The sequence below is a fragment of the Sus scrofa genome, chromosome 4 (assembly GCF_000003025.6).
Source record: "Sus scrofa isolate TJ Tabasco breed Duroc chromosome 4, Sscrofa11.1, whole genome shotgun sequence".
Taxonomy (NCBI): Eukaryota; Metazoa; Chordata; class Mammalia; order Artiodactyla; family Suidae; genus Sus; species Sus scrofa.
The window spans coordinates 83629115-83648799 of NC_010446.5; the positions used below are offsets into that span (position 1 = coordinate 83629115).

The 19685-nt window shown below is 36.5% G+C and overlaps 1 protein-coding gene across 6 annotated transcripts in view; it reads right to left on the minus strand.

Moving 5' to 3' along the window:
• POU2F1 (POU class 2 homeobox 1) overlaps positions 1-19685 on the minus strand; it is a 184415-nt gene that overhangs the window by 37064 nt on the left and 127666 nt on the right. For all 6 annotated transcript variants that reach the window (XM_005663132.3, XM_013996798.2, XM_005663134.3 and 3 more), the window contains 7 exon segments: positions 17284-17384; positions 15251-15304; positions 13295-13414; positions 11183-11371; positions 8748-8874; positions 7254-7348; positions 955-1128 (listed from right to left, as the gene is read on the minus strand). In XM_005663132.3, the coding sequence (XP_005663189.1) occupies positions 955-1128; positions 7254-7348; positions 8748-8874; positions 11183-11371; positions 13295-13414; positions 15251-15304; positions 17284-17384 (860 nt within the window).

A 19685-nucleotide genomic window follows, 5' to 3' on the forward strand; every position in this document is an offset into this window, starting at 1 on the left:
GTTGTGGGTTCGGTCCCTGCCCTTGCTCAGTGGGTTAACGATCTGGTGTTGCCGTGAGCTGTGGTGTAGGTTGCAGACGCGGCTCGGATCCCGCGTTGCTGTGGCTCTGGCGTAGGCCGGTGACTACAGCTCCGATTCAACCCCTAGCCTGGGAACCTCCATATGCTGCGGGAGCGGCCCAAGAAATAGCAAAAAGACAAAAAAAAAAAAAAGGTATTATTTGTGACAGGTTAATCAAAGAGTAAGTCAGTGGGATTGCTTGGAACAAAGAAGTCATACACGCAGATGCCTGTTTAAACTATTAGACTTAATCTACCTTTTAGCCCTCTGCTAGGTGATATTTTAAAAAATTGATTTAGATTTTGACTAATCTAGATTTTTCATCTTCAACAGATTCCTATATGATTGATTAATTAGCCTCAGTTTGTGTCTGTGTCTCCACTAACCCTTCCTCTCTCCCCAAAAAATGGTTTTAAACAAGTCTTCCAAATGTTTCACCTTTCAGGCTACTATAAAAGAAGCTATAATCTTTATTCTTCTCAATCTTACACACACACACACACACACACACACACACACACACATATAGCACAAAGGTCTAGAACCAGATGTTTTTCAAACAACAAAGCTTTCTGTACAGTTATATCATCCCCCAACAGAATCTTTCAACTTCTCATCATTTATTGGTATAATTCTAATATTTCGGAGGCCTGTGTTCTGAGAGAAATCTTAACAATTTTAACCTAATGGTAAATTATACATTTATAAATGAATATATATGATGAAGGTATCAATTTAACAAATGCAGAAGATGGTTAAGAAAAAGTTACAATCTAAAATTAAAAAACAAGGCTGAGGAATATATTGCTCCTTGGAAGTCTCTTTGGACATGGAAAGCAAATATTTGGACCTAGCCAAGGAGGGAAACCTAAGTCAAGGGTGGGTTCATGTTACCTGAGTGAATCCAAGTTTGATTCGTCTTTGTTTAAAGGTCTTGGCAAACTGCTCAAGCTCCTCAAGGTCACTGGGCTCCTCCAAGCTGGGAGTATCAATTCGCTTTGGTGTTGACTGGCTCTGTGGAAGTGTCTGAATTGGGGTTGCTGCTATTGTGCGTGTTGGGGTTGCTGGCTGTTAGAGAAGGAACAGAAGAATAAGAACAAACATATACCAAGATATTTATCTCTGGAAGGCCACGAGTAAACAATTTAAGGAAATGGCTGTATTCAAGAAGAACTATAAAGACCATGTAACATTGTAGAAGTTACAACATAATACCCAATGAGAAAAGCAGAGTGTGATGTTATGTACACTATAATTATAGTTAAGGTTAAACATGTAAATCTATGGAAAAGACTTGAATATACAAATATGAAATCCATTATTTTTGGATTTTCAAATGGTCTGAATACATGCATCTTAACTAAGCCTTTTAATAAATCAGTCTTAATTTTTAAGAATCTATTTTATAAGTATGCCTCTTAAACTGTAAGTTTCAAAACAGCAGGGACCATATCTGTCTTATCATTATCATATCTCCTACTTGTAACACAATATTATAAAAAATATTATGAGATTATTGAAACTATTTTAAGGGGGAACAGTAAATCATTTATAGTTTAAATAACTTAATAGCTTCATTTCTATCTGTTCAAATTTTCTTTCATAGATTTTTTATGTTGTTTTTAATTTGTTGCACTGAATTTATTTAATCTCACATATATTTCTCGCAAATTATAATTTTCAAATTTTTCAGTAATAAGGTGACATTCCACAGATCAGAGTAATTTTTACAATATGATTAAGACATTGGAATGGACCATATGGGACAAAATCAAAGCAGTAAACTTTTAAAATTTAACTGAGATATGACTGACATACAAAAAAAGTTGTACATATTTATTAATGTATACAACGTGATGACCCCGAGTGTAAGTAAATACCTATGAATACATATTCTCACCATATACAATTCCCTAAATTTATCCTTACTTCTGGAAGTTTTCTTCCTCTGTCATCTACATTCTTAACCTTAACTGTAATTACGGTAACCTGATTTTATACTCTGCTTTTCTCTCTTAAAATTATGTCTTAATTTTTTTCCTATGGGGTTTCAGTCATCACAATTATCATTTTCAAAGGCTGACTGAAAGGGCAATAGTTTACTTAACAATTTCTTCATTGCTAGACACTTTTTCCGTTGTTTCAATTAACATAGGTAACACTACAATCAAAAACTGTGCATATAGTTGTTTTTTCCACCTTTGTTATTAGTTGTTTGAGATAAACTCACAAAGGATTTTCTGTAACTGGATAAAGAGAATACCAGAAACAATTTCATGGCTTCTGGTACATGCTACTAGTTCTAACTATACAATGCTCTCCACAGGATTTGTATCAGCAGTTTTTAAAAATGTTTTGCTAATTCAGTGAGTAAATTGTACTTTGCTGTTTTGCCCTAATTCATATTTCTTTTATTACTTAAAATTTTAAGTAATTCTCTCATTACTTAAAAGCCAGAAATTTCCCACATGTCAATTATTATCTGTACTTCCTTTCATGTGAATTGGACTTACATCCATACCCATTTATATATTAACGATATAATATATAAATCTCATTCTTATCCTTAAAGAGATCATCAAATGTTACAAATTAAGCCTTTGCCTGCTGTATTAATACAAATAATTTTCCCAAACTGCTTTTTTCCTTTTATTTTCGTGTACATGAGTTTTAAATTATCATTTGGATAAACACTTTTTTTTCCCTTTCTAATATCTTTATGTTTTAAATCTTAGAAGACTTTGACTTATTTGTAACTTGGATAAAATTCCTTTTAATACTTCTATGTATTTTTAAATATGCAATTATTTAAATCCATTTAAAGTTTTTTTTAGGACATGAGGGTATAATCTATCTTTTTTTTTTTTTAAATCACACAGATACAAGGCTACTCTGTTTTACTCACAGGCCCTGAGTAGAACCTGACCTTCTGAGTACTCTCTAGTGGGAAATGCTGCTCTAATTCTGCACTGTAACTGCTCAGTTAACCCTTCCTGTGAGCAGAAATCTAGGTGAGAGATTGTAGGACAGGACTACAGATGGAGCCTATGGTTATGTGCTTTTTTCTTATAATTTAAATGGGTCAGGTCCCTAACTCTGACCTCATTAGTAATGTATTCTCTCCAACTGAACTAACTGGCCTTGAAAACTACACAATAGGAATTATACAGGCCTACAGTTGGGGTAAGCTCCTCTCTATCATAGTGCTTTGATGAAGTCAACAAAGTTCATCTCTATGGTCTGTCGACCCTGAGAAATTTTACCTGACCATCTGGAGGAGCCACACTGCACCAACCATATTAGAGTCCTTTGTGGTTGTAAATTCCCATTGAAACTGTGATAGGTAGAGATGAGTCTCAACTATCAGATTGTTACTTCATTTCCAGGCTTGAAGTGCCCTGTTCTCAAATAATAAAGGACTAAAAATACTTTGGGTACCTTTTGGTGGGGTGGTTACAGATAAGTTACCCCAACTCCAGAAATCTCAGGCTGGACTGGGCCAGATCTAGAAATAGTAGAGTAAAATTCAGTGAGCAGGAGTCAGAATGAAGCTACAACAGCCCTGCCACTGTGTACAAAGCTTGTAGGCCAGGAAGGAATTGCTGGTATAGGCTTTTTTCAACCTCATTTTTATATTCAGCTTATTCACAATTAAATGCACTATTTAAAAGTGTACAGTTTGATATGTTCTGACAACTATATATACAACTATATATATCATCATGTAACTGCTTACCACAATTAAGACAGAGGAAATTTCCATCACTCCCAAAAGTTGCCTTGCGCCCTTTGCTGTCATACCCAACCCTAGCCCCAATCCCCTGGCAACCACAGATATGGTTTCTGTCCCCATAGTTTTGTCTGTTGTAAAATGCCATGTTAATTGAATCATGCACTACACAGTCTTTAATGTTTGGCTTCTTTTGCTTAACATAATGCTTATGAATTTCAAACATGATGCTGAATGTATCAGAAGTACATTTCTTTCTATGGCTGAGTGGCATTCCACATATAGATAAGCCAAAATTTATGTTATCTATTTACCAGCTGATGGATGTTTTTTCAGTTGTTTCCACTTTGGGGTGATTACAAATAAAACTGCTGTGAACATTCATACACAGATCTTTGTGTGGACAAATGCATTCATTTCTAGGAGTAGAACTGCTGAGTCATAAATATACATGCATGTATATTTAACGTCATAAGAAACTGCCAAGCTGTTTTCCAAAGTGTCTGTACCAATTTGCAACCCCACCAGCAACATATATGAATTGTAATTGCTTTACATTTTTACCAACACTTGGCATTACTATAGTTTTTAAAATTTTGCCCATTCTAGTGGTGTATAGTGATACGTCATTTGCATTTCCTGATGACTAATAATTGTGAGCATCTTTTCATAAGCTTATTAAGTATTTATGTGCCTTCTTTGGTGAAATATCTTTAAATATTTTGCATATACCTCTTTTTTAAAAAATCAGGTCATCTCATTGTGTTGTATGAGTTCCTTATATATTCTAGTTAGAAGTCTTTTATTAGATATAAGTTTTTAAAACATTTTCTTCCAGTTTGTAGCTTTTCTTTTTATTCTTTCAACAGAAGCTTCTAATTTTTATTTATTTATTTATTTGTCCTTTTTGCCATTTCTAGGGCCGCTTCCGCAGCATATGGAGATTCCCAGGCTAGGGGTCGAATTGGAGCCATAGCCACTGGCCTACGCCAGAGCCACAGCAACGCGGAATCTGAGCCGCGTCTGTGACCTACACCACAGCTCACCGGCAACGCCGGATCGTTAACCCACTGAGCAAGGCCAGGGATCGAACCTGCAACCTCATGGTTCCTAGTCGGATTCGTTAACCACTGCACTATCACGGGAACTCCCTAATTTTTATGAAATTAAATTTATCATTTTTTTCTTTTATGATTAGTGTTTCTGTGTCCCACTTAAGAAATCATTACCTCACCCAAGGACATGAAGATTTTTTCCCCTAGGTTTTCTTGCAGAAGTTTAGATCTGCAGCCCCTTTCAAATTAATCTTTGTATATCATTGTGAAATAGGGAGTAAGGTTCTTTTTTTTTTTTTTTTTGGCCTATGGGTATCCAATTGTTTCAACACCCGAAACAAGGCTTTCCTTTTCCCAATGAAATCCTTTGGCACCTTTATGGAAAATCAGTTGGCTCTATATGTGTAGATCTGTCTACTGACTTCTGTCCTGCTCCATTTCTATTCAAATGCCATTATTACACTGTCTTCATTACTCTAGTTTTATAATAAATCGACATTAGGTAGTCCTTCAACTTTCTTACTTTTCAAAACTGGCTATTCTATGTTCTCTACAATTCTGTACAAATGTTAGAAACACCATGCAAATTTCTACGAAGAAAGTCTGTAGATATTAACTGGATTGTATTGAATTTATAGATCAATTTGGAAAGAATTCACATTTTAACAAAGTCTTCATGAACATATTCTACCTGTCCATTTACTAAAATCTTTTTCAATTTCACTCAGCAAGATATTGTAGTTTTCAACATATAGTTCTTATAAATGTTTTGTTAAAGTTGGAGTTCCCATTGTGGCTCAGTAGTAACAAACCCGACAAGGTAAGCATGAGGACGAGGGTTCAATCCCTGGCCTTGCTCAGTGGGTTAAGGACCTAGCATTGCTGTGAGCTGTGGTGTAAGTCTCAGATGTGGCTTGGATCTGGTGTTGCTGTGGCTGTGGTATAAGCCGGTGGCTATAGTTCCGATTCGACCCCTAGTCTGGGAACCTCCACATGCTGCAGGTACAGCCCTAAAAAGACAAAGAAAAAAAAAAGGGTTTGTTAAATTTATCCCTAATTACTGTAAATATTTTTCTTTTTAATTTCAAGTTCCAAGTGACTTTTATATAAATTTTTTTTAATTTATTTTTTTATTTTTTGTCTTTTTGCCATTTCTTGGGCTGCTCCCACGGCATATGGAGGTTCCCAGGCTAGGGGCCTAATCGGAGCCATAGCCACCAGCCTACGCCAGAGCCACAGCAACGCGGGATCCGAGCCGCGTCTGCGACCTACACCACAGCTCAGGGCAACGCCGGATCTTTAACCCACTGAGCAAGGGCAGGGACCGAACCCGCAACCTCATGGTTCCTAGTCGGATTCGTTAACCACTGCGCCACCACGAGAACTCCTATATAAATTTTTATATATTGACTCTGTATCCTACCTACTTGCTAAATTCACTTATTAATTCTAACAACTCTTTTGCAGATTCTTTTGGATTTTCTACATAGACATCATGTCATCTATCAATTAAGACAGTTTTACTGCTTCCTTTCTAATCTATATGTGTTCTTTCTTTTTCTTGCTTTATTGCACTGCTAGGCCCTCCAGGGCAATGCTGAATAAAATTAACAGTGGACATCCCTCTGTCTTGTTTCTGATCTTGGGAGAAAACATCAGTCTTTACAATGTTTTTTTTTTGGTAGATGCCTTTGAGCAGGTTGGGAAAGTTACCTTCTATTCCTAGAAGAGTTTTTATCACAAACAGTTGCTGAATTTCGTCAAATCTGTTAGGTTGGTATTAAAGTGATAACTTCCATGATTATGGACAAAGACAATCAGGATCAGCCTGTTAATCATCTAATTTACAGATGAGGAAATGGAGGTCCAGAGAGGCAAAATGACATGCTTAAAGTCACAGCTAGGTAAGAAACAGAACTAGGTGTAAAGCTTAAACCTGTGATTTTCCTACAGTTAAAGCCTCTCGCAGAAATTAGCTAAAGCAACATTTGAAACTTGAGACAGAATAAAACACAGATAAGAATGTCTTTGCAGTTTTCTAAGAGCGAAGGGCAACAGTGGGTTTTAACTGAAGCTCTAGGTGTCTAGTTCAAGTGGTAATCTCTACTGCCAAATATGCAGGGGAGGGTGGTCAAACAGCAAGAACTCATTTCTCAAATGGCACTAACACACAGGTATTCTTTATGAACACATAAGAAAACAGGGACTCCTTAAAGATTTTCAAAGACTACATCAATTTGGTAGCACTGCTTTACAAAGTTGATAAGGCTAACTTTGAAATTTTGGTGACTTTTGAAAACTATTTGAATTATTTTTATTAGGGGGTTGTGGTTTTAAATTAAACAAAGCCCCAAAGTGTCTCAAGACAACAGAATAAGAGAGAGCAACCCTCATGGAAGAAAACTGACCTGGGAGGTGAGGGTGATGCTTGGCTGCGACTGTAGGAGGTTGGCTTGGCTTTGCTGAGGTAGTTGCGTTAAAAGATTTTGCGCTTGCAGGAGACCTGTGAAAACAAATGTGTTATGTCAAACATTAAATAGCACTCTGAACATACGGAAAAAGAAAATAAAGTGAAGTGAAAATTTCCAACTGATCTTCTGATTGTCTTAATGGCCTTAAAACTCTTAATGTCTTAAATTTCATGCCTGAAATTCAGTCGTGTTAATAAATACAACTTAGGCAAGAAGATATGGAACATTAAACTAAAACTGGTGTATGTCTTTAGCGTAACCTGAATAATCTCTCTGGCCAATTCTTTATTTTAGCGAGGAATGGACAAGAGTGAAGAACTATTCTAAATGGAAGAAGCCTGAAATTCCAAAAAAACCTCAACTTCTTAACCCAGAATCCATTAGAAACTGCTAGTATATGCAGAAAATTATTTAGTTCATGAAAGGAGCAGGCTATCCTATCTGTTAAGTGGAATAGGTATTTATACAACAAAAAGTTTTAGAATGAATGATCAAGAAGAAAAAAACATAAAGAATAGAAATAAGGAGGAATCAGTAGAGATGCACTAATGTGCCTTGAGTTGAAGACTTAATACTCATATCCTCTATAATGATTCCATTAACCAATCCTACAATCATGACTGAATTTTATATAGAAGTTACACAACAATATTTAGCACTAAAAAGCTTTGAAGATGTTTTACATAACTCACAAAATCTGCACAATTTCTAATATAACACCCTCTCTTTCTTAAACTTTAGAATAAAACAAACGATTGTTAGAGGCATATATTTTCTTCTTCTTCTTTTTTTTTTTGTCTTTTTGTCCTTTTTAGGGCTGCACCCGTGGCATATGGAGGGTCCCAGGCTGGTGGTCTAATTAGACCTGTAGCCGCTAGCCTACGCCACAGCCACAGCAACACCAGATATGAGCTGTGTCTGTGACTTATACCACACAGCTCAAGGCAATGCCAGATCCTTAACCCACTGAGTCAGGCCAGGGATCAAACCTGCAATCTCATGATTCCTAGTCAGATTCGTTTCCACGGCACCACGGACAGGAACTCCCAGAGGCATATATGCATTTCAATGCTCAGTCCACATTCTTTGAATACATTCCCATGAAAAACTATCAAAACGCTGAAAAGAAATTTATCCAACGTATGCTCAGCATGTGAGTGAAAGATTTAATTCAGACTTCTGGCCAAACTCCTGGTCCTCCTTAATGATTAAATACATGAAAGGCAGTGAGGATGACCTTCACTAATGAGGTATGCATGACAAAAGAAACATTTTTCCTCAAAATGAATATTGAGCTTAAAGTTAAATAAAACTGAATGAAAACATTGTTCCAATGGACAGCTTCTAGGTCAAATTGAGAGTAGTCAGCATGTGTGTCACATAGATGGAGAGCCTTGGTGTACCACTAAGAAGCTCTAAGGAGGTGCTCACCCTGCTGGCCCTGGGGCGTCTGTGAGATGATAAACTGTGCTGGTTGCAGGTTGGTGGTTGGATGTACCAACACAAACTGTTGCAGGTTGAGATTCTGCTGTTGTAGTTGTTGCAGTTGTTGCAGATCCTAAAAAATTAGGATTAAGACATGGATTGAAGATTCTGAAACAAAACCTTGCTTAATCTTAAGGTTCCCAGATGGTGAATTCTATTATACAAATAAAGAAGAGTCAATATTTTACATTCTAACTCCCAATCAGGATGTGCTGTGGGTATGCTCATAAAGTCTGTGAAGAAACCTGGAGCTGCTACAAGGACTTCCTATTCTGTGGGGATGTATTGGGTTGTGACTTATGCTATACATAATTTTCAATAGTTATTTAAAATTCCCTCAGAACAAATGGTTATGGTTCTGTTTTTAACATGCAGAGACCAAAATGAGAGTTTTTTTTTTGTCTTTGTAGTGTCACACCCGAGGCATATGGAAGTTCCCAGACGAGAGGGTGAATCACAGCTGCACCTGCTGGCCTACACCACAGCTACAGCAACGCCAGATCCAAGCCATGTCTATGACCTACACCACAGCTCATGGCAGCGTTGGATTCTTAATCCACTGAGTGAGGCCAGGGATTGAAACTGAGTTCTCATGCATAGTACTTGGGTTCATTACCACTGGGCCTCAAAAGAAACTCCTAGAAAGAGTTTTTAAAGTCAAGGGAGGGAGTTCCTGTTGTAGTTCAGCAGTAACAAACTCAACTAGTATCCATGAGGATGTGGGTTCGATCCCCTGGCCCCAGCGGGTTGAGGCTCTGGCGTTGCCATGAGCTGTGGTATAGGTCACAGACACAGCTCAGATTCCATGTTGCTGTGGTGTAGGCTGGCAACTAACAGCTCCAATTGGACCCCTAGCCTGGGAACTTTCATATGCCAAGGGTGTGGACCTAAAAAGACAAAAATAAATAAATAAAAAATCAAGTGAGAAAAGAATATGTTGACTTTTTAAGTGTTTGAGTTTTCTCTTGTTAAGTAAAAACTGAGAGGGCTATGTCTAATTTGCATCAATAAACCAAAAGATCTATAATGATTCATGAAATTTGGCACCAGCCTAACCCAACTGAGAAATCAGTGTAAGAAATTTATTTAAAAAATAGCTATCCATATAAAAATCTGATCTACAACATATTAACCTTGCTTATATTGGCTAAGTATTTGAGAATTTTCAATGTGCTTTCATGTATATTATGTTATTAGAATAACATCAACATAGAGCCTTGAAGCTTAGGCTCTAAAAAAGTATTTATTTGGTGATGGAAAAAGCAGCCAAAATAAAAACATTATCTGATAATTATTGGATATAATAGTCATAAAGATTAGTCTGACATCTATTCTGTACTCTTATAGTTAATTGGTTTTTTTGTGATATTTACTCAAATTCTAATTCTTATTTAAGTCCATTTCTGAGCCTCCTCTGTTGGGGGACAAGATAGACTTGTTTATCAATAGACTCATAATAAATATATATTTTTGTGTTCCCTTTCACCCTCCTTTCTTTTTATGTGTATGTGTGTGTGTGTGTATATATATATATATATATTTTTTTTTTTTTTTTTTTTTCGGGCTACAGCCACGGCATATAGAAGTTCCCAAGCTAGGGGTGTGACCAGTGCTTCAGCTGTCAGCCTATACCATAGCCACAGCCACAGCCACACCAGATCTGAGCTATGTCTGTGACCTACACCACAGCTCATGGTAATGCTGGATCCTTAACCCACTAAACAAGGTCAGGGATCAAACTCGAAACCTCATGGATGCTAGTCAGATTCATTTCTGCTGAGCCACAATGGGAACAACTCCTTTGCATATTTTTACTGAAATGACTACTTATACTGTTTTCCCCTCCTTGAGATAAAGGAATTCATGTACCTTTCCTCTTTGGTAGAACTGTCTATGCCTCTTAAGTAAATTTTTATTATCTCTGGATACTTTGCCCTAAAAGGTGAAAATAAAAGCCAAACAACACTCTAACGCAGTTCTACACAAAGCTAATTACTCTGTAGCAGAGAGATGACTGGCAGTCTCTCTCACACATGGGTGGCAACATTCACTGCAGAACACATGAAAGAACCCATGCTTGCTGTAATTAACTAATTAAAATAAATACAGTAATCCCCTGCTTCAGAAATACGCCGGCTAATTATTCAAGAATTGTCACTTAATATAAACAGTTATTCAAATAATCAGTTATGTATTTATAATATTAACTAAGCAAACAAATGTATTATTTCTAGTCCACTGATAAAGAAGGCTACACCACTTACCTCGCCCATCTAGAGCTTCTCAGGCCTGGAAGCTAATAATCAGAAAGTGAGTTTAATCCTAAAGAAAGTCTGCCACTCTATTCCTCCCTTCCCGTGCTGGCTATGAGTGTTACTTACCTGTGCGATCTGTATGGGCTGAGAGAGCGGGATCTGCGTCATGGGAGTGGCGGCGGAGGCTGAGATGGTGGCCCCAGCAGCACTGTGCTGTTGGCTGGCGGAATGCTGCTGCACTGCCGCAGCCAGCAGCTGTGCCTGTGCCTGTGCCTGCTGTAGTAATAACTGTTGCTGGGCTGGTGTCAAAGTCAGCTAAACAAAATCAGGACAAAACAGTTGGAACAGGTTGAAGGCGACGGCCCTAGCGCAATACTCAAGTGGTATTAAACTTTAGCTACCCAACTTCACATGGTTAGCATGAAGCCAAAACATTCACTGCTGATCAAACTAACACTACTAGAAGGACATTTAAATTAAAATGATGGTTCTCAGTCCGGACTTAATCATTCAAGCCTGTTCAAGGCCCTAGAGTTCAGGCAAAAAAGTAATTAACTAGTGAGCAAGAAAAAAAAGGAATCAATGCTGACAGGATATGAAAAGAAATTTACACCCAACAGAACAGCAAGTGATTAGTCAGACGAATGAGGAACAAGGACGCTGAATCTGACCAGGAAAGAACTGATAAGGCCCAGCTGCTTCCCATTAGCATGAATCCCTGCCATATTCCATCATTTTCATTATGTCCTAAGATATGACTAAAGAATATGAGGTCCATTCGTTTCTTTTCCAGGTCTCCCTACAGTCCCCTCCCCAACAGTCTTTTCTGTTATTCAAAGCACTGGGTCTCTGCAACTTTACATCCTCTTTCCAACACATTATCTCTGTGAAACAGGTGGTGACAGCCGCTCTCTTTACATGCAAATGAATCCTAATGCCCAAGTTTAAATTTAATAGAAGCCCCTGCCAGGAGAACCTGGAATCCCAAGTGTCTCTTACTATTATAAACACTAGTCACTCAAAATAAAACCCAAACAGGGAAATAGGAAAAGTATTTGGAGATTTAAAGTTGCTTTCACAATGTAACTTATTGCAAACACACTTAAAATGATAAGTGTTCTATCTTCTTTCTGGTGACATAGTCTGATCAAACCAAGAAGGAATATTCTGAAGTACATGTACAGTCACTTAGTCATTTAATGGTATAAACGTCTTTCAAAAAGGGTCCAACAAAATATGTATATCAGAGACACAAGAATCAAAGACAAATCATTCAAAAACCCGATACCCTTCAAGATATATGTTTATAAATATTTCATACGACATATAAACATGTAATAACCTCTACTGATGGGATTTTGTAAACAATTTTGCAACAATTCTTAAAAGAGACTTCCACTGCCAAAACAAGGAAATACAAAATTTCGTGGGTTGTTGTGATGTGAACTGAATAACAATAACTCTTCCTTACCACTCTTCTTGACTCCCCTCAAAATATAATTTAATGGACAAACTTTTGACATTATTCTGAATCATGACTAAGAGAAAAAGAGAGTTGAAAACTTAAAAGCTTAATATATCAGCATAAGTCAAATTACTCCCAATAAAAACAGATGACATTTATTGAATGCTATGACATGACATGCCAAGCACTCTTCCCTGAGTTTTACATATGTTATTACTCTTAATCTTTATAACCATACTGTGAGATAAGTATTATTAACATCTCCATTTAACTGAAGGTAAACTGAGGCAAAGGGAGATAAAGTAATTAGTCCATACAGGAAATTGCAAAGCCAGGATTTAAGACCAGAGGATTCATTTAGAACACTATATAGTAACTTAACATGTTTTTCTTTTGTAGGTACTAATCCATTCTTTAACTTCTACTCTGCAGTGATGTTATAACTCCAAACTGATAACTACAATTTAATTACTGTAACTCTCTCAACCATGGGATCATGACTCCATTGCATGATGAAGCAACAGTTGAAATATGGGTTTAAAAATGTCCTTAGATTACCCAGAGCATCTGCAATGGTAAGAAAAAACACCCTATGATAAAGATAGTTCCTTTTTCAGAGTTGCTTACACTGTGGAAAGTTCCGTTAAAAGACATCATAGAGCCAGGCATAGTCATATTACTGGCTGCTACAGCCAACAGTTCTAATCAGATATTGGCCAATGACAGTTCTGACATGGAGAAAGCTTATTACACTTCTCTCAGTGAAAACTTACCCCAGTTATCTGTCCTCCAGCCAACATAAGCTGGGTCTGGGGGATGGCAGCCTGCACTGAAGGCTGCTGAGAAGGCTGGCTTGGCTGCTGTGAATCCCCAGATTCTTCATTAGATTTAGACTGAGGTGTGGTAGGGAGGAAGAAAAGATTTCAAATAATTGATTTTAAAAAAATTACTCAAAATTCCATATTTTAAGAATTATCTATAACATAGACTTGTTTAATCATGAGTTTCCTGGTTTTACTCATTTCCTTTCTTATAAATCTTTGTATTTTCCTAATTTTACATATTAAGTTTCAGACTTTTTGTTCCAGTGCCAGCAAAGTTGGAGTTATAAGTTTTAAGATGAAAAAATAATTTGGTCCTTTACAAGTCAAGAGAATTTTTTACAAACCCAAATTCTCAACTCTGGAAATAAGGAGGAAGGGGAAGAGCACATTCAACCTGTCCTTAATTAGACCCTCCATCCCAACATTTTGACATGGGTCTGGTGGTCAGTCTAAAACTTCATTATACACCATCTCAGAAATTGATTACTTGACCCACAGAACTTTTCACCTAATGTTTTAAAGAACCATAGATTTAGCATCTTCCATCAAGTAATACAGCTGAGAGGGAAAATGCTGCAGTCAAGGGGGAAAGGGAAAGAGAGCACGCTTCAGAAAGGGACACTGAGAGAAAATTTTATGGTAATTAAAATTGGTTATGCAGAGCATTAAAATTCTGCATAGATTTGCATATTTCCCACCACCTGTTTTGGGGACTGCAGCAAGGCTAATTAACATAAAGGCTCTGATTAATTCTGCCAGTCATTGTGAGATAATTACAGTGCAGGACTGTAAACACTCCGCACTGGAGATACAGCCTGTTTGCCAACATCTCTCTAAGGGATGAAAGTTTACCATGGCAACCAAGGCAATTTTCCACCTCCTCTCCCTCAGAAAGGAAGGTCACATTATCTCCTTTTCTTTTCTCTTCTTGTCTCCCTGTATTACTAGGTCCATATTCCACTGGGTTTCATGGAATGCTCAACCCAAGGTCTTTAGTCATTAACAATGCTGAAATCAACCTTCCAGAATACTGTTTTTCCCTCCTGACTGTGAGTTACCTAAACACTATCATGAAAGGAAGCAGCAGGTTGAATGAAGTATTATGGAGTAATACATGATACTTGAACTTTGCATGTGTTGCTATATGGTTCATAGAAGCTAAGCACCCAGATTTAAGTTTTGTCTTTAAAATTTTGACTCTAAGAAGCCCATTAATGTCTATAAATAGGTTAAATTACAATCCTTAGAATCATAACATTTTAGTGCAGAGATGAACCTGGCAATCTTCTAAACTTTGCAGTTGCCCCCCTTGGTATCCACAGAGGATTAGTCCCAGGACCCCATGGACACCAAAATCTGTGGAGGCTCAAGTCCCTTACAGTCAGTCCTCTGTACTGGCACAGTGGAACTTTGGGATAAGAAGGGTGGACTGTATAACAAAAAATGAGCCCCAGGAGGATAAGTGGCTTACCAAAGCTCATACATCTAGTTAGTGGCAGGATGATCAAACTTAAGACCTCTCTCATTCCAGTGCTCTTTTCTCTACTATAATGTTTCTCCAAGATATGAATGATAAATAAAAAGATATTTGGAAACAAAAGGACACAAAGTATTCAGCTTTATGTTTTGGCATGTGTTATGACTATACAACTTGGAAACATTTTTACTGAACTTATATATAAAACTTTGAAAGTAGGCTTTTTGTTCATCTTTGGACATTCACAGTGGCATAATATAAAACTGATTTCCATTAAGGGCTATGATTATCACTGTTTGAATCTTCATGAGATTCAGTAATAAAAAAGTCATTATAAGTATTCCTATTACATGCTCATTACAGAAAATTAGAAAAATATGGAAAAAATTAATAGAAAAATTGATCCATAGTCCAATGTCCCAGCTTACCTGTACATTTAATGACTGAGCAGCAGCCTGTAAACTTGTTCCAGCGAGCTGGACCTATAAATAAAATAATCAGGGACGTTCTAGTCTAATACTGTTGACATTCATCATCAGAGGTTGTCATCAACAAACCTCTATTAAGTGTATGTCTTACTAAGTTAGAACCAAGAATACAAAGTTTATTTTATGGAGTTAAAACTTTATGAGCAAACTCTTGGCACCTCCATCTCCTACCAGAAAATGCTGTTAAAAAATTCCTTTCTTGAAGGTATTTTCCCACACTACATTGGCATCAGCAGGTATGCCACACTTCTATTAGACATTCCTTATATAACACTGTTTGTATATATAAGAGACTTAAGATTCTAAAAATTTAGTTCCTTTTTCACACAGTGTCAAAGAACACACAGGAATATATATACATAATAAATAATATATGCATTATATGTTATATATGATATATGCATTATATAATATTTTCATCATTATAAACAAACAGAATTCTCTAATTTCAAAATTTCCATGTACAGACAAATGAAAAATCTCATATATATACTCACACCTCTACAGTCAAGTCCTTAAAACACTTATCATCATACTAAAAAATCCTAGCTGAAATAGAAAATCTGTCCTATAAACTACACATGAAAAATTTTCAAAATAATTAATTGATTCAGGCAAGGGTCACTAATGGATGCCCCAGAATGAGTGAACTTTGAGAAATAACATGATATTTACATATTCTCACCTATCTTTCCATAGATATTTATTAATTACAAAGGGTAAGGGTAAAACAGTGGGAAAACCTGGAAGAAAAGTGATCACAGTTAAAGTCACCCGTATTGAGACATGGGCCTTTTACTATGATGCACTAGGGACACTAACAGCAAAAGTGTCAACTAAGTCTCACTCTAATAGATATAATTGTTGCCTACACAGTATCCCTTTAAGTTGGTGAACAAATAAATGGGCTTTAGAAAAGCTTTCTAATATTTCACCTGTTTTCAAGTAGAGGAGGTTCTTTTACAGTTTAAGTAGTCTGAAAACATATTTTGATTAAAAAAAAACTAGGGTAGTATTACATATATTCAGTTCACAGTAACAATGTGTCATAAGTAATCTTGGAGTTTTTATGTCCATATGTGCTTTTCATTGAACCACTACCACTAATACCATCACGCACTACCATCACTAGAGTCACTACCACCAACATCGCTGGCCAATACATTTTGAATACTAAATTGGTTCTAGGGTTTACCTGAGGTAGACTAAGCTGTGCCAAGTACTGTTCTAACATATAACTGTGAACATAAATCAAGGGGTTGAGACACTCTGATAATCTAACTTCCAAATGTTTTCATTGTTTCACTTTCCATTTTCAACCAGCTCCCAAATCCCCAAACTCTTAAGGAGTCAATGTTTGATTTTTATATTCCCTTTCCCTCTACATTAGAGCTAACATGTAGATGAATAGAATCTATAGTCTGTTTTAGACTCAGGAAAAATTCTCATAATATAGGGTAATAAAGTTGAGACAAATCTTTCTGAACCCCCAACTAGGGGGTTCCCAGTCAAGCAAAAGCTCTGAGTAGTTGCCCAAATCAAAATGACCTCAAACTATTTTAAAAAAGGGATTTGAGCTGTGAGCTCAGAGCGTACACTGCAGGTCTCAGGCAATGGGGGGTATGGTTATTTTGGATGACTTTGTAATTTACTGCTACTTTCAGTGAGCGACCACAGACCAAACTCACAAAAACAGTAATACGAATACACACACACACACACACACACACACATATATTTATACTGTTCATAACAAGGAATTCTTTTTTTCACACAGCTGTGGGATCAATAACTATACAGTCAACAAAGCTATACGATTCCATATTAACCATTCAGAATGACATGACTAGATGCTAGTAGTACTAGACTTTAATCAACTTAAAAAGTCCCACATTCTGAAATAACTTCCCCTGGCCCTAGCATTCCATGCCTCCATTTTTCACTCTCACTCATGGTTGAGCAGAACATTCTACCTGATGGAGATGTCCAAGGAAAGCCTGGGCCTGGGCTGTTGAAATTGCTCCTCCAACAGGCACAGGCTGCTTTTGAAAGTCCAGACCATTGGTTTGTGTGCCTAGAAAGCAAGCAAAATAATATAGCTATTAAAAACACAAAAACTGAAATAAAACACTACCCCCCCCCTTTTTTTTTACACAGGTTCCTTTTTAGTATAAGTATTCTTCTAAGTACCTCCAAGGAGGAGAATGGATTCAAAAGAAAGGAAATAGAGTAAAATGATTTCTCTACTAAAGGTAGGAATTCAGGACAAGTACATGAACACAGATAAAGTTTCCAAGAAACAAAAACAAAAAAATAAATAAAATATAAATAATGAATTATAATCATAATCTCATATTAGAGAGTTCAGAAGTAAAGGCAATGACTGGAGTAAATGGGGTCAGAAAAGCATGAAACCTAAGGTGGCTTTAGGAGGAGATTAACATCATTACCACTGTTATAAATAATGACAGACACAGAATTCCAAGGGGGTATCAAGGTTCTCTTCTAGTCTCTCCCTTCTGGATATTTGGCTTGGACAGAAGAAATTCGCAGGTGACTTTGCCAAGATCAAGATGGAGTTACTCTTAACTTATAATCCTTTTATCACAATCTCATGGTAAAAGCAATCATTTACAATACAAACAAAATGGTTTTACCTATATCTTCAATCCCAAAGTATAGACTGTTGTGTGTATCTAATTAGCAAATGCTTCGCTAATATTACAATTTTCTAAATGTTACACCAGTGCCTTTAACCACTTATGTTATAATCTTATGTTAGAATAGAATTAATTTATGGAAAGGCATGATACTGACATGATACCTAATACCCAGAAATATTTCCTACGGAATATAATACATTGTTTTCAAATTATTATATCCAGCATTATTTAGAAACAACCAGAATACCTTGTACTGAATAAAAGAGACCATGTGAATCTGCAAGAATCATCTGGTCATGTGAATGTGGTAATGAGCTTCCATTTCCTACCACCAGAATACCCCGTCTTCTTAGCCTCATCCCTCTGCATGTACACACACAGAGCAGACTAGTTAGAAAAGTACAAGCTACAGCCTTTAGGCAATATTCCTAAAAGTGTGCTTTTGCCATTATATACCCAAATTACTTCTAGAAATGTATCACTTGAATAAAACAACTAGGTAGGTCACATGACTCAACAGAGTTATTTAAAGTTTCTTTGAGATAGTTATTAAAAGAGTGTATATATTATTTCACCTCCTCAAAAATCTCAATGATGGTTCTCTTACAGTTTTTCCTAAAGTTTCCCACAGATAGGAAATAAAGAACTACTTATACACACACAGTTAATGAAATTAAAGGAGATACTTGTGTCAAGTAGTGAGAAACCAGTATGAAACAGAATTAAAGGTAACTAGAGTCACTTTCATAGGCCACATACAGAAGTTTCACTGTTTTAAAGTCATACATTTTGTCATTAGCTGCTGTCTCTATCTCAATGCAGGAAATCATTACTTATGTTAAGATTTTAAGATTGTCTACCATTAGGAAAACATGCTTAAAATATATTAAACAAATCAACAGGGCTAAAAGAAGGTAAGATTTTGAAAAACAGAGATAAGCACTTAGAGATTAACATATCACCAATTTAAGAAGTCTTCCAGAACCAAATATTTCACTCTCATGGAGACCATAAAAATTCCACACACTGGTTCCATTTTCAAGTTCTCATAAAAATGATAACAAGCTCCTTGTAAATCATAAAGCACCATATAACACAAGACTGAATGATTTCTGGTATCCCTGGTACAAAGTCCACAGTGGCTGACAGGTAATACTATTTAAGTGCCCTGGCTCTGTCTTGGAGGGGAGGGTAGCATAAAGGCATGGTATCCAAAGCATGGTATGGTGAAAAGAATGCTTAGATAACAACTCAGACAAACATTAAGATGCGAAAGCAGGTTTTTGTGTTGTTGTTGCTGTTGTTTGTTTTTTTTTTTAAAGTAAGATGTTGAGGCTCCAATAAGAGGTGAAGGGTAGAAGTAGATATTACATATTACAGTCAAAACCAGATGCATGCCTGAGAAAAACTGAAACATCCAAAGGAGCAATCAGGGGAATTAAAAGTTTGGGGGAGAAGGCAATTTATGTAAGAAGATTAACATAAAATAAACAGAGTTTGAGAAACCCTAATAAAATATCTAAGAAAAGTGACCTAGAAGGAATTTAGAAATTACAGAGGCCAGAGCTAAAGAGTTTATAAGGTTGTCACTAGAACAGTATTACTGAGATAAAACTTTAGAAACATTGTATCTAACACCTCTGTATCTTATTGGTAAAGAAAGAGAGATGGAGGAATCTTAAGTGAATTGCTCAAGATATCACAGCTAGATA